General features: G+C 36.2%; 2 protein-coding genes across 3 annotated transcripts in view; one reads left to right on the forward strand and one right to left on the reverse strand.

The window, feature by feature from the left end:
• The window catches only part of INCENP (inner centromere protein), a 28322-nt gene extending 28093 nt beyond the window's left edge, over positions 1-229 (reverse strand). Inside the window, exon 1 of the mRNA XM_081956383.1 lies at positions 106-229. The gene's annotated coding sequence lies outside the window, so the exon portion shown is untranslated. The remainder of the gene's footprint in view (positions 1-105) is intronic.
• On the forward strand, positions 1-25357 carry LOC309393853 (inner centromere protein-like). Of its 2 annotated transcripts, none has more exons than XM_081956361.1 (19): positions 1-146; positions 1310-1450; positions 2888-3004; positions 4068-4777; positions 5944-5992; positions 9326-9356; positions 10668-10785; positions 11143-11236; positions 12278-12413; positions 12491-12610; positions 13419-13430; positions 13694-13803; positions 14021-14141; positions 14854-14949; positions 15644-15741; positions 16052-16133; positions 16717-16821; positions 24015-24174; positions 25051-25357. In XM_081956361.1, exons 2-19 carry the CDS (start codon positions 1314-1316, stop codon positions 25263-25265), a joined length of 2511 nt encoding a protein of 836 aa, XP_081812487.1. In that variant the 5' UTR covers positions 1-146; positions 1310-1313; the 3' UTR covers positions 25266-25357. The 2 variants fall into 2 exon arrangements, with proteins under 2 accessions (XP_081812487.1, XP_081812486.1); XM_081956360.1 differs by lacking the exon at positions 1-146 and adding an exon at positions 567-732.

The raw sequence follows: 25357 nt of genomic DNA on the forward strand, positions 1-25357 counted from the left end.
TAACTGAGAAAGTGCGCAGAGAAAAAGGCGACAGAAGCCCCCTTTCCCAGAAGGGATCGGGTTGCGAACGAAAACAGGAATCCGGCAAAAGCAAGCGAAGTGCACCTTCTTTTGTTATGTGACAAGGGAGCTCAACGCTTCGAAAGGTATCAGCGAGCAGCTTACTAAAGATGTTATAGAGAGTATAGTCGCCAGTTGCAACTCCTTCCTGCGCAGGTTTTATAACATCTGTTGGTTTTTTCTTCCTCCCCCGAAGCCAGCCGTTGTTTTGATCTGACTTCAAAGCCCCTCTAAGTTAGGCGGTCTCCAACCTCGGCAACTTTTAAGACTTGTGGACTTCAACTCCCAGAATTCCTTAGCCAACATGGCTGGCTGAGTAATTCTGGGAGTTGAAGTCCACAAATCTTAAAAGTTGCCAAAGGTGGAGACCCCCCTGCTCCTAAGCACCTGGCACCAATCCGCGATTCTCTCCCCTCCCCTCTGCGATTGCAGCCTGACCGGATTAATTCAATGACTCTTCTCCCTTTTCTTTTCGCCTTGGGTTTAAACGTGCAGGGGAGCGGAGTTAGTCGCGGCGCTTTAATTTAGAGTGGAAAATAAATAAATTCAAGGAAACTATCGGAGATGAGACGCGGCCGGAGATGGTTTCCAGCAGCGCAGCGAGCGCATGCCCATATTTCTCGGGAGGCGTCTTGTGTGTTTGGCTCAGGTGTTGGCTGTTGTTCAAGTGGGGTATGTTGTTGCAAATGCGTGCTGTCTCTTGCGGAGGACTCTTTTGTTGTTGTTATCTGAAACCTGCCTTTATTGTTATTAATGGAAAGGGGAAAATTTATTTATAGGTGGACGGAGGAAAACGAGTTTTTTTTTAAAAGTTTGTAGGACACATTAGTTACGTTTTACTCAGCTCTGCATTTGGTTCCTCTGTGGTTCTTTCTGTTAAGTTTTTCAGACAGGCTAGAAATTGTCAAGAAAATGAACATGCCCCCCCCCCCCCCCAAACAACTAGCTAGAATTTAACTAAGTCTTCTGGGGATGGTTATATTTAAGTGTGATTGTGGATTTCTTAAAAATGGTGACACTTGTGCTCTCCTATAGAAAAAATTGTAGTGTTACTACTTACTTTGTAACTTACTAACTGTAGAAATCAAATCAAGATAAGTAAGCAAAAAAATCAGAAAACAAAAAATCATGTTTGACTTCTTCACTAAAAATCTGAGAGTGTAGCTGTATGACTGCACACTCTGAAAACAACATAGTTCTTTAACATTCTGTTGCATTCTGTTTTCTCCTTTTCCTTCGTTATATGCAGCATCATGGCCGAAGCAAGGCAACCCATTCACCTTCTAGACGTTTGCAATCAAAAATTCTCAGAATTCCTGTTCAATGCTGAACATAAGTGCTTGGTATGGTTGAGAGAAATCGAGGAAGAAGCCATGAAGATATTTGATAGGTATAGAATCTTGAATCTTGCAAAATGGAAAGAGGGTTAAGTTTTTACGCCCAAGGGATGTCAATTGATTTGGGATCATATTTACACAGCAAAGTTTATTGCCTAGGGCGGGCTTTTTAAAATGACTTATGGAATCCTAGAATTCCAGGAAAACAGTTGGGAGTTCCGAGAGTGAATAAAGACAAAATTATAATAAATTACTTGAACTCAGCTATGTTTCTATCATTACAGCAGGGGTGTCAAACTCGATTTCATTGAAGGCTGCATCAAGGTTGGGGGGGAGGTGGTTAGCCAGATTGGGAGTGGCTATCTCAACATCACTTACAGTATGTCAGGGGTGACTGTGATGGTCCGAGTGCTCTGCCAGCAAAAATGGAGCTCGGGAGGGCTTTTGAGCTTCATTTTAATTGCAGAGGACTGCAGGAGGCTGTCGCAACTGAAAACAGAACTCAGGAGGGCCGCGCCTCCGTTTTCGCTGGCAGAGGCACCATGGGGACAGTCCTCCACTGTTTCAAGGTCCATGGCAGCCCCGTGGGCCAGATGTAAGCACCAGTCGGGCTGGATGAGGCTTGCAGGCCTTGAGTTTGACACCCATGTATTAGAAATTTGTCTCTTGGTCAGTGATTTGGGTATTTTTTTCTAACCAGTAGGTTCTGCAACCTGAAAATGTTTGAAAACATGTAGCATAGAGCAGCGTTTGTACTATAGGTAGCCATTGACTTACAACTACAGTTGTGTCCAAAGTTTTTGTTGCTATGCGCGATAGTTGTTAAGTGAGTTTAGCCTCATCTTGCGACCTTTCTTGCCACAGTTGTTAAGTGAATCACTGCAGTTGTTAAGTTAGTAACACAGTTATTAAGTGAATCTGGCTTCCCCATTGACTTAATTTTTCAGAAAGTCGCAAAAAGTGATCACATGAGCCAGGGACACATATATGAGTCAGTTGCCAAATGTCTGAATTTTTGATGACCATGGGGATTCAGCAATAGTTATAAGTGTGAAAAATGGGCATAAGTCACTTTTCAGTTCTGTTGTAACTTTGAATGGTGACTAAACGAACTGCTGTAAATTGAAAGCTACCTGTATTCTGCAAGAAAGGCAAAACACATAACTTCCCTCTTCTTGGGAAGGAAAGCAGGCCTTTGTCACACCAGTCACTGGGAGTCAGGCGACATATAAATTTAATAATAATACTGTACTTCCTTTGTCCATCCTCTTCCAAAAAGTTTTAATTGGGAGGACTTTATTAATTAGCCTGAGTTAATAGATTCCTTTGATATCAATGTAAGGAATAAAAGTTTGTTAGATAATAAGTCAAGAATATAGTATAATTCCGGCTCATGAAAGCAGGATACAGACTTTCCTGTATTGCTCTTGTTAATTGCAATTCTTAAGATCAATAGTATTTTTTAAATGATTATTATTATTTTGGACCAGTAACAACTTTAGTACCGAACCTGAACTGATGCTCAAAACACCATCTCAGAAGAAGTATCGGAAAAAGAAGCGTTCCTCATTGTTTAAGGATGAAAATAAAGAACTAATTAGAAAAAGGTAGAAAAATAGATAACAATATTTAAGCTTTGTATTTTGGAATTGTACCCAAAGGTCTCAGGTGTCTGGATTTTTCTTGTGCTATAAATTGCACATGGTCTCCAGTCACTCTGTGTATCTGTCCATGTAAAAATAACTATTTTTGATGTTTGGTAATAAAGATTGATAAAGTAATGCAGTTATCAGATTTCACCAAGATCATGCTCGTCTCTGTGTTAGTAATATCTTCCTATGTGTTACCTTAATATAAATGCAATCCCCTTTTTATTTTTCAATAAAGTCTTTAATCCTCTTTTTCCATATTAGATTACTTTTAAAGGACATTTATGTATACTGATAGACTTAGTTGAAATCAACATGGTTAGACAGCTGTTGATGGAGTACCCTATACTCATTGGTTAATAAAGAAAACTCAGTGGAACATTTTTAAAATTTTCATTTTGCCTAAACAAATTAGCATGGTGGATAGAGTCACCAATGGAACAATCTTCAATATCATTAATGTTGATGTTCATGGTCCTCTAAAATAAATAACTGGGTCTATCAAAATAACGTTCTTTGATTTCTAAAGCAAACAACTTGCTTCTTCCTTTGGTTCTTTAGCCTTTGATATGATTCCATTAAATGTTTTGATAATCTTTACAAATCTTGGCATAACCTTATTAATGTTAGGCCCAGCTATTTATGATTGCAGTACATTTGAACACAAAGTAAAAGTCCCTTACATTCACTTATTTTCAAGGAAATTTCTTCCAAAATAAGTATGCAGTAATTTAATCCTAGCTATTTTGTATTTTTAAGACACATTTATGTGCTCATGCATTTGTCTAACTGCGCCTAATAGTTTCTACACCAATTTTAAGATATGTGGCTAGGAGATTCTGGGAGTTGAAGTCCACATATCTTAAAGTTGCCAAGATTGAGAAAAAATTGCTCTATATTTTATTAGACACCTGGTCAATCTAGTAAATACAAAGTGATATCGAGAATTATTTTAGTTTACCAGAATAATGTTATTGAAATTGATTTAATTTTTGAATTAATCATTTGCTTCTTTTCAAAGATTATCTAAAGGACATGGCAGTGTAAAGACTGAATCCTTTCAGAAGCTTTCTCCAAGAAGAGTACTGAATAACCTCAATGTGGGAGATACAAAATCTTTGCCAGATATTATGATGAACTCTTCTAAGGGAAGTTCAAAAGTACAGTTAGCTATGGGTCCAGTAGGGGAACCACTTATTACTGGCTGCTATAAAAATGGTGAAGTAGAAGAAAAAAGACATGAGGACATGAATAAAATCCCCGAACCTTTTATTGTGCATTCAGATGACTATTTAGCTGATATTTCAAGAATCACTGAGATTCCCATTATTTCAGACAGTCCTGCAGTGGTAGTTCCATACATCCCAGATCCAATAAAGGCAGAAAAAAATGGGAATGAATCTAGATTGCCAAGTACACCCACTCTAAAAGAATCTTTAAATGGAAAGCACACATCTGGAGAAGAGATTCCACATCAAGCATTAGTTAATAATAATTTGGATCCAGAAGGAGAACTCTCACAAGACCTGAAAGAAAGTTCTGCTGCTTCCACTGGGTCTTTGTCAGGCCATCGTCATTTAAGTAGACCACACAAAACTCCAAGGCTCTCGCTGGTGGAGAAATACTCGCTCAGCAGTAAAAGAAAAAGCACAATTCGAAAATCCATCAGCAGGACAATTGCCAGGAAGCACGCAGCTCAGGACTCATCATCTGCTTCAAGTCGAGTAAGCTGTAAGTAAAGGCAATTAACCATGTCAATATGCCATTGTTGTAAATTGTAGGAGAGTTGATAGGTCCTGCTAGTTTTTCCATCAAAATATAATGCCAGGCTTTCAAAAGGGGCATTTTGCAATGCTCAAGACACATTCAGAGTACCTTAAATGTAAAACATTGTTTAGATTTCCCACTGAAGTTAACTTCGGACCTAGAAAGCAAGAGATGTGAGTTCGAATTCTGCCTTAAGCATGAAAGCCAGGTGGGTGACTTTGGGCCGGTCACTCTCTCTCTCAGCCCATCACACCTTATAGGATGGTTGTTAAGAGGTGGAAGGAGCATTATGCATGTTCGCTGCCTTGAAGTACTTATAAAATTATAAAAGGTGGACTAAACATCAAATAAATGCCAATTTTCATCACTTTTTGTCATGCATGGTGAAAGTGTACATGAGCTCCTAACTAGATCACTGAATTTATTCAGTCTGTTTATTTCACATATGATATATTCTCTACAGTTCAGAGACCTCAGCATATTTAAGATTGTATCTATTGCAATTTGATAGAATATATTTTGAATTTTTGCAAACAGATTAATATCTAGGCTTGCCTCTTTTCTATTTCAAATTTGGTATGGATCTGCAGAGCATTATTTGCTTCCAACTCTATGTAGTTAAACTTAAATCTTGGAATTTATTCAGTTAGTTTAAAGTGTTTCTAGCCTTTGTTGGTAACATCGTTTCCGAAAAACTGTATTTTGTCAGCAGAATTTGCATGTTTATACTAAACATTATTACAGGTATTCATAACACACCTTTCATGCAAATCCAAATGAATATAATTTTTGGAATGAATTACCCAGCTCTCTTTCCACTGGGACTTTACTGATGAAAGCTAGGCTGTTTGACAACATAGGTCTATTTTGGTGGATGAATTTAAGCAAAGTGTATTACTATTATTTTTTATTATATTTAAATGTATTTGCCAGTCACTTTCCATAGTCTCTGAGTGGTTTACAAATTATTTAAAAGAAAAAAACAAGACAAAAACAACAAATGCTGGAAAGCACTAGAATTCCTCCTGCATTGGATATGTAGTTTCTCTTTTATTGAAAGCAATAATTATATGTATTCCGATACTTAGTACATACTTATATTTATTTAATCTAACTTTTCCATTCTCCAGGCCATAGTTCCACTGAAGTATTTTTGAATGATGAAAACCACAAACATGGGTAAGCAAACTCTTGAAAACCTTTAAAGGATTCTGATAATTTAAACCTTGCTGAAATTCATCTCAAATCAACAAACATATTCTGAATCTGTTAACCTTTAAAATTGTTTAGAATTTTTTAAAAAAGGTTTGACTAGAATACTTTCGGTTCTTTTTACATATTTAAAATTAATACCATATTAAATTATTCATAATCATGTTATTCAGACATCTGATTAAGAAGTTGTGTTTTTCTAGAACTGTAAAAGAGGTTATTCCTAATGTTCATCTCTTCTTCATCAGTGCCACAGACTCTTTTTTGAGGAATGGAGAAAAGATTATCGTAATACATCATTAGACGGTATAAAATACAAAATGACAAACAACAAAATTTTCCTAAAGTTTGAGTCAATGGGAAGAAAATAATCCACAGTTTAAATTTGTGATGGATGGGTGGGTGAATGTTATAAGCACATATACACATCACTTCCAATTTTTTATTGTTATTTACTTTGGTTTAATTCTTGAGTTTACCTGTGTTAAGTATTTATATTTCTGTGACACGAATACTTTCAAGGATTATTTTTCTCAATAGTGCATGTCTTTGAACATTAAATGGTCTGTGTAACCCATTCCAGATATCTCCCATTTTTTTGCCGGTGATCCCCGTTTAAGGACAGCTTCATCTATCTAATGAATAGTTCATTTGTCGACTAAGTTATCAATTATTGTAGTAAAATTCTTTTCCAAGTTTTTTTATTTCATTACACGTTTTATACAAACCAGATACCAGGTTATGGTGGCACCATCTGATCATTGCTTGCATTTTAGGAAATTGTACAATTCAAATAATTTGTGCTGTGCTACTAAAGATCAGTGGTTCTTGTTGGGTACTTGGATCTGATACAATCATTTGTTTTAAAGTCCTTGGAGACAATAGTATATTCACTTTATAGTTATGCCATATGCAATATAAACAAGTGAATAGTAGTTTGATAATATTTACCCATTAATAAGAATGCTTAAACAATGATGAATATCCAGTCCTTTATAATCAGACAAATAATTTAAATATTATACTGATCTCCTGAAATATTTTTAAAGTTTAGGAAGAGGATTTGGGATTTGATGTTTGGAGTCAGTTTGGATTACTTTAAGGTATAAAATTTCCTTTAATTCTATTGATTATAAAAATAATTCATAGATGGTACCTGCACTCTCAGACAATTGCATTATAAAAGTCTTTCTAGATTGTGCTGAAGGATTGTAATCAGATTAGTAGATAAGATTATTTCGGGTAGCAATGCCCATTCCATTTTTCATTTCAGTTGAACTTTTTCAAGGAAACTGGGAAAAATTGAGAAATCTTTAATAATTCCACTGAAGTATTACATTCCATTTTTGTATGATATATAAATGATGGAATATCAGACTTTTTATAGTTAGATGTTAGATTAACTGTGGCAAAATGCTGGAAAATTAAATGATTTATCAATGCAGAAACTAGCATTTGGTGAAAAATTAACGTGGCAGCAAAGAATCTTGAACAATCCTTTAATTAAAAATTAATGGTCAACTGGTGCTCATTTTTGTTATAAGAAAAATAAAGAGATTTTTAAAATTTCACTTTTATGCGATACTAATGTTTCAGCATTGAACAGTATAAATAATCATGGATTATTTATGATTTGTATGTACTGGTTTTAGAAATTTGTTGATTGAGGATGTACTGGTTTTAGAAATGTATTGATTGAGGATTTGTATATATTTGTTGTTTGGAGATGACTGATATTGTTCGTATTTACAATCTAAAAGATTTGTAACAAATATTATATATAGCATTTTATATGATTATATGATGCATTGAACATGGATCATATTGAACATTAAGTTATTGAAGAAGAGATAGATAATGGGGAAAATGGAATGAATGATTGCAAGTTATGCCTAAAAAATAAAAATCAGAGCAAGTAAATGAATATGTGTACCTTGGTAAGTTTACTAAAGATGCAGAAATGAAAGGAAAAATAGGGTACATAGATACTAGTAAAATATAACACATAGTATGTGGATTGTTGTGAGGATTATTTGGGGGGGAAAAGCAAATTTAAGAGTGTGTATTTAAGAGTGTGCTTCTGCCTACTGTCTTATATGGAAATGAGAGCTGGATGTGTTAGAAGAAATGTGACTATAAGTTGCCTGTAGGGGGAATGAATTGCATAAGAAATGTGAGTAGTAAAATAGAAAGAAGCACTACTATTCTGTTTCCCGGAAAATAAGACTCCCTGGATAATAAGCCTAATTGGGCTTTAGAGCACATGTGCTAAAATAAACCCTCCACCTAAAATAAGCCTTCTCTGAAAATATTGCAACACAGCAGCAGCCATGAGGTGACCACACTCACTGCCTGCTGCACCTTAACAAAAAATAAGATCTCCCCAAAAATAAGGCCAAGTGGTTATTTCGGGGATCAAAAGAAAATAAGGCCCTGTCTTATTTTCGGGGAAACATGGTAGGACCAAGAATGGATTGGTGAATGAATGTAGTTTTAATATACAGTAGAAGTGAAAAAGAAGCGCTACACATTGATATGGACACTCAGAGAGAATTAATGAGGATTAAATTACAAAACTAATATATGAAAGAATATATGAAGAAACAAATGAATAGTTGAAGAATAGGAAGACACATTCATGATAGAATGGAGTTGGTGAGGTCCTGAAAATGTCAGAGCTGGTAATTTGAAAGAAAAACAAGACCCAGTAATGAAATCAGTAATGAATCAGTAATGGAAACAAATATGGCGTATAAATATAGGAAATTGTGGAGAGCACTGTGAATGACTTTGTTGGAAACTAAAAACTAAAATAAAGTTTAGTTGGATTTCCTTTTTTTCCATTTTCTCTCCTACCTTTTTTTTTTTTAGTGCATTTGACTTTTCAGTATATTTTGCATAACATTGCTTCTCTCAAAGGAAATAGTGTGGTGGGTATCTACACAGATAATCTTGATTCAGCAACCACACTTGATACCAGGAAACAGTTGCTAAGTGAATTTGTGCCTATGCTTATGATCTTATTTCATTTTACAGACCTGCAAAAGTCATAAATACAAGGAGTAGTTACAACAGTTGTAACTGTAAATCATTACTAAATGAGGCAGTCGTGTGTGTGTGTGTGTGTATGCTCGCGCATGCGTGTACATGGATGTGTTCACACGGACATCCATTTTCACTGTTTTTTTGCATTGTTTTTATGTTGTCTTTAAATAATGTCTGTTTATCACAGTACATTTAAACAAAATAATGAAAACTGGAAAAAAGAATGGTTAATATTTGCCCAAATTCTCTCTTTAGGCCTTTGACACAGAGCGCTGAATTAGGAGAGGTAAGGTCTTGAAGATGTACCTATTTGGGTTTACATGACGGATTGCCTTTTGCCTTTAATGCAGTTCTCGGAACTCTGATCATAATTCGTAAAATAGCTCTAAAGTTATACAGTTGAAATTACCAGTTAATTATTTAGTCAAGTTATGAGTGATTAGTGCTTCAAGTCATCTATTAGAATGCAAGAATTTTAATTCTGTGGAGATGTGAGAATGTCCAACCCTACTGAAATCAATGGATTTAGGTCCATCTAAATGCATAGGATCTGCTGGGAAGAAAATAAATACACTATTCAGCATAGCTTTCAACTTTAACACTACACCTTAATACCCAATATGATTTTGAGAATGCACTTTTATTTGACACTTGTTTGCCATTCACATGTGTCTTTTGTGAAGAACTAGTTTTGTGAAATTATTTCATTTAAGGGGCTTTAGCATTGTATAACGGTGAACAATCAAGTAAGGGAAGTAACTTGAACCTACTACTTCAAAGTGTGGGGTATTCTTAATCTCTGTTGACCTAGGCAAGGTATTGCTACAAAAAGTTTTTTTTAAGCAAGCTATTCCTTTTTATGGACCAGTTTATATGTCTGGGCTAAATTGCAGATGATAGTTTTATGGCGTGTCATTTCAATCTCAGTTCATATTCCTCATAGTCTAGTCTTTCTAGACTGTGGAAAGTTTAGAAGAAGTTTTATTTGATCTTCACATATAAGATACATTCAGATTCCTCTTCCTGGTAAGCAATTTCATGGCTTTGACTGGGTCTCTCTTACTTGGTACTAACCGGTAAATTTGCTTTTCTTGAAGATGGAAAATAGAAAATTAACAGAATGTTATGGCATTCCTCTTTTCCTTCCTTGGACAATGTGAGAAATGATTGTTATTGTACTCATATATAAGTAAAGGCTCCTTTTACTTACATATAGCGGAGCTGAACACCTGATGAAACATGTTAATGTTGCTTTCTTAGTAACAATGTGGAAATGGTTCGCCATTGCCTATTACTGAATTCTTTTTTCCATTTCTCATCCCACCCAAACACTGTCCATTTTTTAAGAACAGAGTCAGCTAACCTACGTATGTAAAATGTTACTTATTTAACAAAAATGAAAACCCTTCTTGCATTTGTTCCCATTGATAGTCCGGCCGGTTTAATTTGTTCCATGTTTTTTCTAATCAAGTAGCATCTTGACACATATATTCTTCTTAAAATGAGAGCCCAGAAATGGGAAAATATGATAAGAGCAATATTCTTCATATCTCTTTATCTAGGAAGTGCAAAAATAATTTATTGTTTTTTTCCTTAGCCTCTGAACAGTCTACAAAAAGAGCCTTGTGCTCTGGATGTACCTAGTCTAGTTGTTAGCACCCCTATGCGCAATCCAACACAATTTGAGAGGCACCAAGACAAGACTTGCAGTAGAGGTAAATAATGTCATAGACAGAGAGGAGTTTTCATTAAATGCTGTTAAAACGCACAAGCAAATTATTCTGTTTTTCCCTATATAATTGTTATGTGTATGATCTTTGTCTAGACTTTTATTTTTAAGTCATAACATAAACAGTTATTATATTTGCTAATATATTTAGCATCTTGTCACTATAATTAAAAGCATTTTATGAAACAGTTTTGAATCTTGATATAATTTTTCTACTTACATAGTGCTACTAGGAATAAATTCTGTCTACAATATATGCTTTATTTCAACTGAGCTGTTTTTATTAGGCAAAAAGATGGATTTTGTGGCACGACCTCTCTTACTAATTGTGCTTTTCTTGCAGACAGACTTGAGACTACCATTGCTGATTCCCACATAAGTAATTCTGAAGATTTAGCCAGGAACAACAGTTTCCATGAACAAATGCAGACTATCCGGTATTCCTTCCTTCCTTCCTTCCTTCCTTCCTTCCTTCCTTCCTTCCTTCCTTCCTTCCTCCCTCCCTCCCTCCCTCCCTTCCCCCCCTCCCTGGAATGGTTTCTCAGCATTCAAAACTAATCATTGTGAGCAGTTACCTAAAACTGCTTCAGTTGGAAAGAACTATCTCAGAAACTAGCTACATAAAAGATATTTGTCTTTTAGGTTACAAGCATTTTTTAAATAAAGATTTTCTGTAAATTTGTGCATTTTTCTGGTAGTCAGACTGTTATAGGCATTATAGTCAAGATTGCTGCGCATGCACGTGCAGTTCAATAAAAATTGTTCTGTGCATGCTCAGAAGCCATAGGCGCCACCGGGAGAATCGGTTTGGGGCGTGGCAGGACTGGGTACTGCGGGTTCCAGCGACCCAGGCTGCCAAACCACTACTGGTTCAGTTGAACCAGTCCGAACCAGTAGGAACCCACCACTGCTGTGAACCATGAAAGTCAGCTGAGTGACTTTGGGCCAGTTACTCTCTTTCAATCCAACTCCACCCATAGGATTGCTGTTGTGGGGAAAATAGAAGGCAGAAGGAGTCCGAGGTACTCCTTCACTTCAGTATGTTCACCACCCAATTATTCACAAAAAATATTAAAGGCAGGTATAGATAAATACATTTCTGCTGTAAACAATGATATGATATTAAAATAAGATAAAACTCATTACAAATGTGGTCCATAAGTAATGGGTTGAAATTTTTAACACTGGCTTTTTTATGAAACAAGAATCTTGTGAACGGTTGGACCCATAGCTCATGAAAGTAGAACACTTTATTTTCAGTGCTTTACTTGCATACGTCCCCTCTCCTGCCCTCTTTCTATTTCTCTATTTTCCCCAAATTTAAGACTTTTCCAAGATTCACCACTTTGTCTTTTGAAGGAGAACTCCCAAACTTTTTGGCTATGCTGAATAGTAAAAGTCTTAAGTTAACCCACTAAGCAAGAATACATACACTGTGTAACTGAGAAAACTTTGTATATTCTTTTTTTTTTCCTCAGGAAGCAAAGTTGTAGAAAAGCAGTGGAGGACCTACCTGCTCCTTCATGCATGGAAGATAAAAATCCTAGTCCTTTCAGTCCTATAACCACATCCATTTCTGCAAAGAAAACGCTGCCAACGTCTGGTCCATCCAAGGTAGGTAAATGTCATATTAGTATACTCTTGTGTGTTATGCCCAAAGCAATAAAAGCATATATATATTTTTCTGACAGATAATACGACCTTTCAAAAACTTCTTTCAAACCATACAAAAGAATCAGCTCCTCAAATCTCCTGGGTCTTCAGGGAACAAAGTCCCCAAACATAGTACCCCCTGTAGATCTGCCACCAAGGTAAGAGGTTTTTAAATTTAAGTTTAGAAATAATAACAATCTCTATATCAGGAACTCCAGCTAAAATTGGTTAGAGAAACCAGATCTTTATGGCAGAGAAAATATTCTGCATGATGGAGTTTAAGTTCAACTCCTGTTTCAGTCATGTTGCAGGCCTTTGTGTTGTGTGTGTGTGTGTGTGTGAGAGAGAGAGAGATAGAGAGATATATGAATGAGATGAATATCAGAAAACTAGCTACTAATGATATTAGTAATGATACTAATGTATTATTAAAAGACAGTTCTATGCTTAATGAGTTACTGCTCCTTATAGCACATTCTTGCATCAGAGTGAACACCTTGATTCTATAAAATATCAGAAAATGGCACTATGAGAATAGGGGGATGTCCATTGTGGAGACTAGTAAGAGAACCTGAATGTGGTCAGCTCTGTTTCTCCCCACACCTGCCCCCTTCTCTTCCCCTCCTCCCAGAGAAACCAAGTTGAAATACACACAGAGTAAATCAGCAAAGGAAATCTCTTGTTTTGCTGACTCTTGACTTACTTGAAATGTATCTGAAATCTCTTCAAAGTAGGGGTTGAAGTAATATGCAGTACTTTCAATGCTGAAGTCCTTGCCTGCTATGTGTAGAGGATAATGAAGGTATTTATTCTGAGCCTGCTGCCATATTACATTTTTCTACAGTCTTTTGCTTCACCAATATAGATAGGGCTGTTATTCAATCACATTGATAAATGAAATAGTCATTAGGCATTTACGTTGCTGAAATTTGATTTATATTTTCTTTCCATGTTCGTTCTACAAAGGGGGAGTTTGTTGTAAGTAACTGTCTTCCTTATTTTCTAGATTGTCATCCTAGTGCTTCAAATTGTTTAAAAACATTTAACTGCCCAACACCACTGTTCACTCTTATTTTGGAGATGGGTCATTCTGCACATACTGGTGTTTCATATTTGCACTGCCACATTTCCTTGGTGTGATTTAATCTGGATAGAAAAGATGAAAGAAAAAAATTGTTGGCAATTGGGCAGCAAATGGTCACAGCAACTTCACTTAATATAAAGCTTCCATAACATCTTAGGAAAAGGAGCGCCAACGTCTGGAGAGTCTTCGGAAAAAACAAGAAGCAGAGGAACAGAGAAAGCAGAAAGTGGAGGAAGAGAAGAGACGTCGGTTGGAAGAGACAAAACTGTTAAGTACCTGTTGATACCCTCATGCAAACAGGGATTACACTGACAAATTTCTTTTAGCGAGATTATTGTTGTGCAATGCAACTTTTGTAGAATGTGGACAATACGGGAACAGATACATGTTTATAAAAATAATAGCAAAATTACTAATTTTGTATTGTGAGCAATACAAAAGACCTTCCTCAGAATAAATGCCGTGCTTTCTACATATTACACAGAAAGCGTGACGAGCGACTGCGAAAGGCGTTGCACGCTCGAGAACGAGTGGAGCAGTTGGAGGAAAAAAGAAAAAAGAGAATGGAACAGAAATTTTCTCAGCTTGATGAAAGAAATGACAAGGTAAAAAAAATGGCCTGCCAACAGTCTACCTCCATGACTGTCTTCACATATTAACAGTTGTCTTTTAGTATGGAATGTTCAAACATCAGCTTAAGCCAGAAAACTAATAAAGAAGCAACTGGTAAAATTTGTTGGATTGTTCCACTTATGCTGTGCTTGAATGGATCCACTGGATTGAATCCCACCATTTGTCGGGATAATTTCAGTTTGCTGTTACTGTTAAGATGTTTTTCTAATATTCAGAATTTCTTTCCTATAATTTAAATCCATTATTTTACATTCTTCATTGATAGAAAACAAATCATGACTTGTGACTCCTTTGCTCCCAAGAAAATCACATGGGAGTATCCATAAAATGACTTGGAGTTGAAGGAGACTTTTATCTTAGCTTTTAATGCCCTTTTAGTCCTAAATCTATATTTATTATAGCAATAGCACGTAGACTTATATATTGCCCCATAGTGCTTTACAGGACTCTCTGGGTGGTTTACATATTCAGCATTTTGCCCCCAACAATCTGGGTCCTCATTTTACCAATCTCAGAAGGATGGAAAGTTGAGTCAACCTTGCACCTATTAGGATCTACCTCCAGGCTATTTGCCTGCAATACTGTATTCCAACCACTGTGCCACCAGGACTTGTTATGTAATGTATCTCACCGATCTTTAGTACAAAATAAAATAGATAGAATTTTGACAAGTTCTTTGCACAGATGCGAGAGGAGAAATCAACAGAAGAAAAGGCAAAGAAAAAAATATCTATAAAGAAAAGCGAAGTAGAAGTCCACAAATCAAAACTGTCACAAATGGTAAGCACTATATTGACTTTCCAGTAAAATGGAATTATAGAGAAGGAGGCTCTATATGCTATAGCTAGAATAGGAAAACTCCAAAGAGACTTTAATCATGACTAAGAAATAATATTTTTTTACTTCTATATGATCAAAAGTATGAAAGCCACGTAAATTGTTTATTTGCTGCTGGCTTGCTGTTAAACAATACCCAAATGGGATGAAGGATGAACAGATTGTATAAATTAGTGTAGTTAACTTATTGTTAGTGTAGCTTTTTAAATTCAGTAGAATTGCTTTGTATCTTACATTCATGGGCCCAAGCATTTCCATGTCTTTGGAGATAGGATAAGCGTAGAATTTTCTAGTTGAGAAACTACTTTCTTTGTGTCTTGAGGAATATTAGAATATCCTATTCTTGATGTGACAATATATATTGATAAGATTTGAAAAATAGTAGCTGCACCATCTCATTTCTAAAATTTGTTTAGATATTACTGCAACAAAAACTGTTTTATATATATTTTATATAAATATGTGAGTGTAGACTTCTCATCAATATAGTACTGTAAGTGTTCTTGTTTTTCCATATATATTTCCGTGTGTGTGTGTGTGTGTGTGTGTGTGTGTGTGTGTACATCCGCGTATGTGCATTGTGTATATATCTATTTTTGCATGTATAAAAGACATTGATTCTCTATGCTTGTTTCAGGAAGAAGGGCCAAAACTTCAAGAACGCCCAGAAAAATGGAGAACAATTGGGGAGATTAAGAAAATGCTGGAAATCAATAGTACAAGACAGGAAAAGGGGTGATAATTTTGTTTCCTTAATGCTGTAAGCTGCCCAGAGTTGTTTCAATACAAGATGGGTAGCAAAATAAATAAGTAAGTAGGTAAATAAATAAATAAATAAATTGAAAAAGATGAGCCACATAATCAACTCTGAAATGGTGTTATTTTCTTTGAAGGTAACATCCAGGAAAGCTATTCACATTTGGGGAAAGTTTGTATTCCCAGCCCATTTTTTTGGGCCAGGGTTTCACAGTAATCCCAGGGGAATTTACTCCCAAGCAATCAGTGCACTGCAAGTATTTGTGTATTAACTCAGCTTTGTTTTTAGGCACCAAAGGCATCAAGATAAAGAGAAGCTAGTGAAAGTTCAGGAACTCACTGTAGTAAAGGAAGAGGAAGAAAATGTAAAGGTATGATCACTTATTAAAAAGCCAATATTGGTAGAGGGGGAATAAGATCAAGCAAGATTTTGCCAGCAAATAATATTTTCAGCTGCACTTCCAAAATGTATGTCTTCCGCTTCTCACTGCCCCTTTGTTTCTGCCTGAAAGGATTGACACGTTTGCAGGTCACTATTCTAGATTTTTAAGGGAAACAATAATTGTTAATCGCACATTTCCTCATATGACTTATGGAAACTGAAATTATATATATTTAAAGCAGATTATACAACTGTAGTTGGTTTTGCCCTACGGCTAGGAAAAAGGTAGTGGTTATAACTGTAGTGTTTCCTGGCATACAAACAATAATTATGATGGAAGAGGGAAAATGTTGGATTTCACTCTGTGTTTCTTCAGTCAGGTAGCAATTAAAACAAAAACAAAAATAAAAATAAAATCTGAGGACTTATTAATGGATCACTTTAATGGAGATCTAAGAAGAAAATGGTTCTAAGGAATAGATAGATTGGCATATTAGGCTTTGTGTGAAACTGCCACTGCAAAATGATTACATTGGTTGGCCTGGTAATTAAGATTCTTCTCTGGTTAATAGGAACAAAAGAATCCTGCCTCACTGGCTCAGCTGCAACAAAACAAGACAGCTGTGCAGGTGGAAAATGTCCCTGCTGCATGCGGCTGGCTGAATATAACTGCTCAGGTGAGTAGGAAATATTTTGCAGTCTTCTCCTGCAAGGTGAGAAATGATTGAGGCCTGCAGTCAGTTATTTAGGTACTCCCTCATTTGCAAATTGCTGTGGCAGAAATATGACTTGACATTCTCTTTAACTCTTCCTGATATGTTCCCACGATATTGCCTTTATCCCCAATCCATGAAAAAAAATGGCCTGGGTACAATACTCATAAGTGACTTGGTGATGAAGTCACCTTATTCAAGCATTGCCTAAAGTAGGGCTGTCAAACTCCCGGCCTATGTGCTGGATGCGTCATGCACTGGCCATGCCCACGCCTGGTTTAACGAAGGGGAAAAAACTCGCGATATGTCACGTGATGCTGCCATGACGACGTGAGTTTGACACCCTTGGCCTAAAGGAACCTTCAAGGCATATTGAATCTATTAGGCTTTGCCACTACTGTGACTACTTGAAAGGAAATTAGATGGCTGCAACAACTTGAGACAGAATAAAAGAGTTTGAAGGGATCTTGGAGATCTTCTAGTCCAACCCCCTGCTCAAGCAGGAGACTCTCTACCAATGATGGCTAACCTTTTCTGGACTGAGTTCCCAAACTGCGCGTTCAGAACCCCCAAAATGCAATGTGCATGCGGCCCCGACGCATGCGCACGTACCCCCATGTATGTGCCCCACCCCTATGCATGCATGTGCGGTCTCCGCACATGCCCTGCCCCCACGTATACATACCCACACCCCGCACATGCCTCGCCCCCTGCACATACATGCATGTCCACCCACAACTGCTCACCTCCCATGCAAACGCGGCAGAGATCTGAATCGGCTGGCCGGCAGGAGGCACCCTCGCATCTGCGGTGGAGCTGAACTGGGGCAATGGTTCGCATGCCCACAGAGAGGGCCCTGTGTGCCACCTCTGGCACACATACCATAGGTTCGCCGTCACGGCCCTATACTGTATTTCAGACAAATGGATGTCCAGTCTCTTCCTGAAAACCTCCAGTGATGGAACACCCATAACTTCTGAAGGCATAGGAGAAGGCATTTTAACTCTCTTCTTGCCAACCAAATTTACCAAATTTTGCTGTAGGAGAAGGACAGCAGAGCCTGAGGGTGGAGCCAAGAGAGGAATCAGCCTGGAGTTGTTATGTTCCCAAGATTATGGTCAGGCATGAAGATTCAAGACCACACCTTAGGGTCCAGATATGCTGATTTATTGCTCATATCTATACACAAGAATCTAGTCAACTAACCGTCGGCACTAAATTTGTGCTAGATAAGACTTAATGAATTCAAGAGCAGTTGGACTTCGACCACTTGTGGGAATGGAATGACTCTGGGCTGATTCCTCCCCTGACTCCACCTCCAGGTTCTATCTGTTGTTCTCCTATATCTGATGCCTCTTTACTTTCTGGGATGCAGGTTGGGAATCCAGGCTACATTCTAGCAACAAAATTGAATCAGAATCAGTTAAGTGTTCTCACTATTAAAAAGTTTCTCCTTAATTCCAGTTTGCTTCTCTCCTTTATTAGTTTCCATCCATTGTTTCTTGTCTTGCCGCCTTGTGCTTTAGAAAATAAGTTGACTCCCCCTCTTCTTTGTGGCAGCCTCTCAAATACTGGAATGATGCTATCATGTCCCTCCTAGTCCTTCTTTTCTCTAGACTAGACAAACCCATTTCCGGCAACCGTTCTTCATACATTTTTGTCTCCAGGCCTATAATCATCTTAGCTGCTCTTCTTTGCACTTATTCCCAAAGTCTCAACATCTTTTTTGTAATGCGGTAACGAAAACTGGATGCAGTATTCCAGGTGTGGTTTTACTAAGGATTTATAAAGTGGCATTAATATTTCACATGATTTTGATTCTATGCCTCTGTTTATTCAACCAAGGATTGCATTAGGTTTTTTTTGGCTGCCACCGCACATTGCTAGCTCATGTTTAAGTGATCATCTACTGGGACTCCAAGGTCCCTCCCACAGTTACTGTTTCTGAGCCAGGTTTCATCTAATCTGTACTTGTACATTTTGTTTTTCCTGCCTAGGTGTAAAATCTTGCTTTACTCCACATTAAATGTCATTGGATAGGGCCCATTGCTAAGTCAAGATCTTTTTGGATCCTGACCTTGTCTTCTGGGATATTAGCTATTCCTTTCAGCTTTGTGTCATCTGCAAATTTGATGAATTGCTTTCTATTCCCTCATCAATGTCATTTATGAATATATTGAATAGTACTGGGCCTAAGATGGAATCTTGTGTTACCCCACTGCTTACTTCTCTCCATGTAGATGTCTCATTGAATCTGGTTTTTCAGCCAGTTACAAATACATCTGGTGATGATGCTGTCTATACCACATTTTTCTAGTTTGCCAAGAAGTAGGTTATGGTCTGCTGTGTTGAAAGCCTTGCTGAAGTCTACGTATGCTATCTTGATCATGATTGTAAAAGGAATACATATTGCTGCCTACCCAAGAATGGGTGAGGAACATTTTTACTTAGCAGTGGAGAAAGACCTGTAAACTTAATGTAAAAAGTATTCACATTGTCCAAGGCCTGGAATAATTTTTGCTTCTAAATGAGAGGGACACTTCTGTCCCTCTGCTTTCAGACAGAAAAATATCATTGAAATTGTTTTCTTTCCTCTGTATGTTCTGGCATCACTCAGATACTTTCTGACAAAAGGTGTTGCTTCTAGAATTCCATACATTCTTTCTCCCCGAAATGTCAGTAGCTTTGCTGTTGAATGAATATTGAACATGTCCATCACAGTTAACTTTATTTTTCAAAATATGTAGTTACCCCATGCTTAGTTTGGCCATCTTTGATATACTTTCTTTAATTACTTCTTTGATTTAAATCTCATATTAAGCACTTCCTGGACTACAAGCCATCTGCAAAATGTTATTCACCTGAATGTAGGGGAGGAATTTCAGTAATAGTGGGTCCTGCAATATTTGTATATGATCACAAGAGGGCATAAGACCATGGTGGATGAAGTTCATTGATTGCTCGGTTGAAGGGGAAAGTTATTGTGCTCACTATAGTTGCTCTGTGAGACATAATCTGTCCTTTCTAATGTCCCATTTTAAGTAACCATATATGTTATATAATTATAATTCACAAGGAACTATGAAAATATTTTTCTGATATTGCTATTCTGAAATTTCAAATAATTTTTAAAAGGCATTTTGTTTGGAGACTAAAATTCTGGGTTTAGGTTGCTATGTAATAGTCATAGCTGGATTTATTTTGATGCGTTGTTATACAAAGGACTTCAGCATTTGCAAGCTAAACATTAATCTTCCAGTTATGTGGAAAGTGTAACAGACGGTGAAGGGCTGAAAGGATTGAACCTAAACACGAGTTAGTGAATTAAAAGGGGAAAAAAACCTTTGGGCTTAATGTTTCATATTCAAACATCTTCATCTTAGCTAAGCTATTGTTAATCAGTACAAGATAGAGCTAGAATATTTGAAGTATACCATTAAATGTCCATAATCTTAGATAAACTAAATTTAAAATATTCCTTGATACAAAAGACTTTAGACACATGACTATTAAGATTTCAGCAAAATAAAATATTGTATATTAAAAATACATTAGCTTACTGTAGCATTTAGCTAATTAAATAACTGGCACATTTGAGCAGAAATGCTTATAAAAATAATTGCTTGTCACAGCAATCTAAGCCACAGCAGGAAATTTGTACTGTCCTTTTTTGATAAAGTGCAGCAAAGTTCTCTTTAAAATAATTATTTACTTCATTCTCATGTTTGGCCAATTGTCATGAACAGATGTTTCAAGATAACACTATAATATATGTTCAAAATTGTTAAATGTTTGTGCAGTATTTTTACTGATACTTTGTATACATCAAGTGCCTTGAACTATTTGGAATGCTATTTGTTGTTGCATCAAAATTGTTATAAGATTTTGGGGAGAATTCCTACTGTACTACTCAAATTGATTAGCAGTAGCTATCAGAGCCTTTGTTTGTAAGATATACACTGGATGCAATTGGAATGATTTTTTTTTACCACCCACAGAAAATAGAAAAACAGCTTTTGTTTTGGAAGTAAAAGCTTCTTGTAAAGGTTATAAATGCCCAAATTCTGCCAGTGATCATATGATATATGAACATAGCTTCAACCCCGAATGCTTGTGGAAGATTATTTAGCAGTTCAAATAATCTGTTACTTTTTTGTTCTCCTTCAGTTTGTCTATTCAAATTAGCATCCTTCTATAGATCTGACGTTATCAAAACCATATGAAAATATCTCTTTTAAGAATGGTTGCAATAGAAACCTATAGCACTTTGTTTCTTCAAAATCAGAATATGCCGGCCAATATTTTGCAGCTTATACTAGTTTTAAAAGCAAGATGGGTTTTCAGACAGGCCTGTACATTTAATTTGAGTTCCAAAGAATCTACAAATCCTGGCTGACATCGCTACGACAAGACATGCAATCTTGGCGCTCCAGGATTGCTGTCAATATCTCTGCTGCTGGATGGTCCTTTTGGACCTAAACCGTCCCATAGAGACGGTGATAGAGAAGGGCATGTCTTGCTGATCTCAGGGACATTGCAAAGTCCCTGATTGATCAAGGAGAAGCTCTTTTTTCCGGCGAAAGAGAAACAGCTATTGAAGCTGCAGAAGGTTGGGACAGCCCCTGAACGGAAGAAAAGCAGGAGAGAGAATGTGTCGAAATGGTGAGATAAATTTTACTATTAGAGAAGAGAACACCCAAAAAGACTTAGAGCAAAATTAAAATTGAAGACAGAAGAGAGCAAGCGGTGAATTAATTTTGCTTTTTTTTATGGGTGGAACTTTTACAAATGCCTCTTACTTTTTAAATTGGACTGGTTTCTTTTTCCCCTCTTCTATTTTTCCTCTTTTTTCATATTTGTGGATTATGATTTTCTTTCTTTTCTTTTACAACGCTCGGCTGGATCGTTTGCTTTTAAGCACTTTTTTTTCTTAAGTCCGGAATTTAAAGAAAGGGGTAGAGGCAGAAGAAAAAGAAGCAACACTGCCATCTAGAGGCTGGAGGCTTGGAAACATTGTCCTTTTTTATTTTCTTTGTACATCTGACTTATATCTAATACTTTTTATATCTGCTCTTGATTTTGTTTATTGAAAGGGATAGTGGGAAGAGTATGGATTGTTTATGCAGGTGCTCTTCTGGAGTACTATCAATAGCTGGACTGGAGTGAAGAGAAAACCTTGACTTGAAAGATTATAGTGAACCTGTTTGAAACTTAACAAAAAGCTTTGGATGTTTTAGTGGCAGTGTTCATAACCTGGAAAAATGGCGCAACATGAAGAAGAAAAGAATTAACATGGCAAATGATTATGTTTGAAATTCAAAAAGTACAAAAAAGTACAAAAAACATTGAAAAGAGGATGGAGAACATAGAACAAAAAACAGAAAAAATAGAGGGGAGAGTTGAGAATATTTATAAAACGATGATGAAATTTGAGAATAGAGTTCAAAAAATTGAAGAAAAATATGAACAAAGTGATAAGAAAATTGTTGATATTGACAGCAAGTCGAGAGTGGTTGGAAACGATAGGAGTGGAATGTTGAAAGGAGAGATTAACGAACTGGAACCCTATCTCAAACCTCAAAACATGGAAGAAGAAAAGGGAGAAAATTTGGCAGAAACAATGAGAGAAATTTTGGCAGAAGCACTGATGATAACTAAAGGCAAGCAGATGGAAGGAACAGATGGAGGGTTTCGAGCTTTTACAAGATACGCAAGGAACAAGGTGCCAAGAGAAATCCACATAAGACTTATCAAGAAAACAATTAGAATACAAATACCACAAATGGCAAGAGATATAGGACTGCACTACTAATGGAAGGATACAGGATGAAGAAATGAAATGTTAGAATAAAAATTAAGTTAAACTTAGTTAAATTTAGAGTATTATGTATAAAATAAAGTAATAATAGTTATAGCTAAATAAATGATTAATAATGATAATAATGCATATATATATACACTAGATTGATAATATGAAATTTTATATAAATTGTAAGTGAGGACTATGGAGAGGATGTTTAAAAGCTTTGTTATAAAAGATAAATAATTCTGTATAGAATAGAATATAAAGATGTAATACTATTGGATGATTTCAGGATGATGCAAATGCCATAATATAAATTTATCTTAAATTTAGAATATTTTACATTAAAAGGATGTAATAATAGCTATAGTCAAATGAATGTTTAATAACCATAACTTTTGTATATATATATATATATATATATATATATATATATTAGAATGATGATATGAGTCTTTATGTAAATTGCAAATGAAGACTATTGTGAGAAAGCACAAAAGTTTTGTAAACAATCAACACACTAAGTAATTGGAGAAGGATTTTTATTGTGTGTTTATGTCTGTATGTTTTATGTTTGTCTAAAAATAAAAACTTTTTTTATAAAAAAAAAAATCTACAAATCCAGCAACATTTGACAGTGGCTATAGCTAGGTTATCTAAAAAGAGAGGTAGCAGATACTAGACTTTAAGAGGTGAGATAGTAATAATAACAACTAGATTCCATTCCTGTTCCCCAATGGATCCCATGATTTTAGCATGGGCCAGTCAAAAATTTGATTAAAAATACCTATCAGGATTTTAGCAAGAAAACCTAGAGTTATTATTTCAGCCATTTAAGGAGGAAGAGACATTATTATGACGGGTTTCTTGAGTTTGTGAAATATGTTGAAGCAAAGTTAGTGCTGGTACATAAAACAGCCAAAATTATGTAGTCATTTGTTCTTTTTTAATGCAATTGTTTCCATTTGACATATTCTAATAGAAAATTTGCCTCTACCCACTTTATTTTTAGAAACTTGCAGAGCTGAATCACTTGGGTTCTGTCATCTGCCTCTTTCTACTTTATTTTATTTTTCAGACAGTAATCATTCACTATTGATTTCACTGTATATTGTTGGTAAAGAGCTTCAAATTCTGTTATTCATTTGTCTGTAAACACATTTGGAGGAGAACAGCAACCTTTCCACAATCTTTATGTACATAAAGTTACAATATAACTTTTAGCTATTGCTTCCATGCAAAAGTGTCTGTATAAATTTTGGAAAGGCAAGCAGAGTTTTCACAAAGAGCCACTGTTGATAATTGCTGTGTTTGTAACATTAATTTATGCATTCAAACCTTGTCTGTATTTTAGAAATCTTATAATGGGACTTCCAACCAAGTGGATGCCCAAGATCTGAAAGATACGAAATCCCTCAAAGTCAATCTAAATGACTATGGAATGGATCTGAATAGCGACGACTCCACTGATGATGAAAGTCAGCCTCGCAAACCCATCCCTTTATGGGCCAATGGTATATATGAGTCTTTCAGAATGACATTTTACAGCATCTCTTGTATCTTATTATTATGATAAGAGTAAAAGAAGAAAAAAATAGAGCCAGCCAAAATTAAGTAAATTATGATATGAAACAGTGATACTGATAATTTGAAATTCTGCATTTTCCCCATAGTACCATCCTTTTTAGGCTACTAACAAATGTATGTCTTTGTCTTTGAGTTGGAGTGACAAGCTTTGTTTGTTTGCTGCAGACCAACTGATTATTATTAGAACTGCTGGAGGAACTTCAGATTCTGGCCATTTTATAAAGGTAGTCCTTGACTTAACGGCCACAATTGAGCCCAAATTTTCTATTTCTAAGTGAGACAGTTAAGAGAATCTTGCCCCATTCTATGACTTGCTTGCCACAGTTGTTAAGTGAAACACTGCAGTTGTTAAGTTAGTAACAAGGTTGTTAAGTGAAGGTGGCTTCCCCACTGACTTGGTTTGTGAGAAGGACACAAAAGGGACATGTGACTGCAAGATGATGCCACCATCATAAATATGAGTTAGTTGCCAAGTGTCCAAATTTTGATCACATGACCATGGGGATGCGGCAATGGTCATGTGTGAAAACAGCCATAAAATACTTTTTCCAGTGCCGTTCAGAGATGCCGTTCAGTTTTTGCTAGTAGTGGCGGTGGCGGGAAGCTCCGCCCACTTGCCTGGACACTTTTTTTCTGTAGTAAAAAAAAAATGGAAACCCACCACTGGTGCCGTTGTAATTTTGAATGGTCACTAAACGAAAGGTTGTAGGCCAAGGACGACTTATACATCTTAGAAGTACTTTGATTGCAGGTGTGTTGCTACCTGAACAATTACTCATGTATGAAAATGGTTATTTCCTCAGGGGTTCAACTTAGCAAAGCTGTTACATACCAGTACTACAATCCTCCAGATATCAACAGATTATTTGGTCTTATACTGAGCCCTAAGCTAGAGGATATCTTCTATAAAAGTAAACCAAGATATTTCAAGCGTACAAGTTCGGCTGTGTGGCAATCACCACCTCTTCCAGGATCCAAACCAGCACTCCGGACGTCCAACAGTATGAAAAAGTACTGAAACTATTTCTTGTCTAGCTGTATTTATGTTGCATCTGTAAATCATTTTAGTATTTTGTATGTTATATAATAAAGGTTGAAATGTTATATCTA

This window comes from Natrix helvetica (assembly GCF_964273705.1).
Source record: "Natrix helvetica genome assembly, chromosome: 1".
NCBI classification, from domain to species: Eukaryota; Metazoa; Chordata; class Lepidosauria; order Squamata; family Natricidae; genus Natrix; species Natrix helvetica.

Bases quoted from the DNA above. Each gene is read 5' to 3' on its own strand.
- LOC309393853 (XM_081956360.1), top strand. From the start codon at position 668: ATGCCCATATTTCTCGGGAGGCGTCTTGTGTGTTTGGCTCAGGTGTTG. The intron at 5,993-9,325 runs GTAAGCAAACTC...TTCTCTCTTTAG, and splicing joins GATGAAAACCACAAACATGG to GCCTTTGACACAGAGCGCTG. The intron at 9,357-10,667 runs GTAAGGTCTTGA...TTTTTTCCTTAG, and splicing joins AGAGCGCTGAATTAGGAGAG to CCTCTGAACAGTCTACAAAA.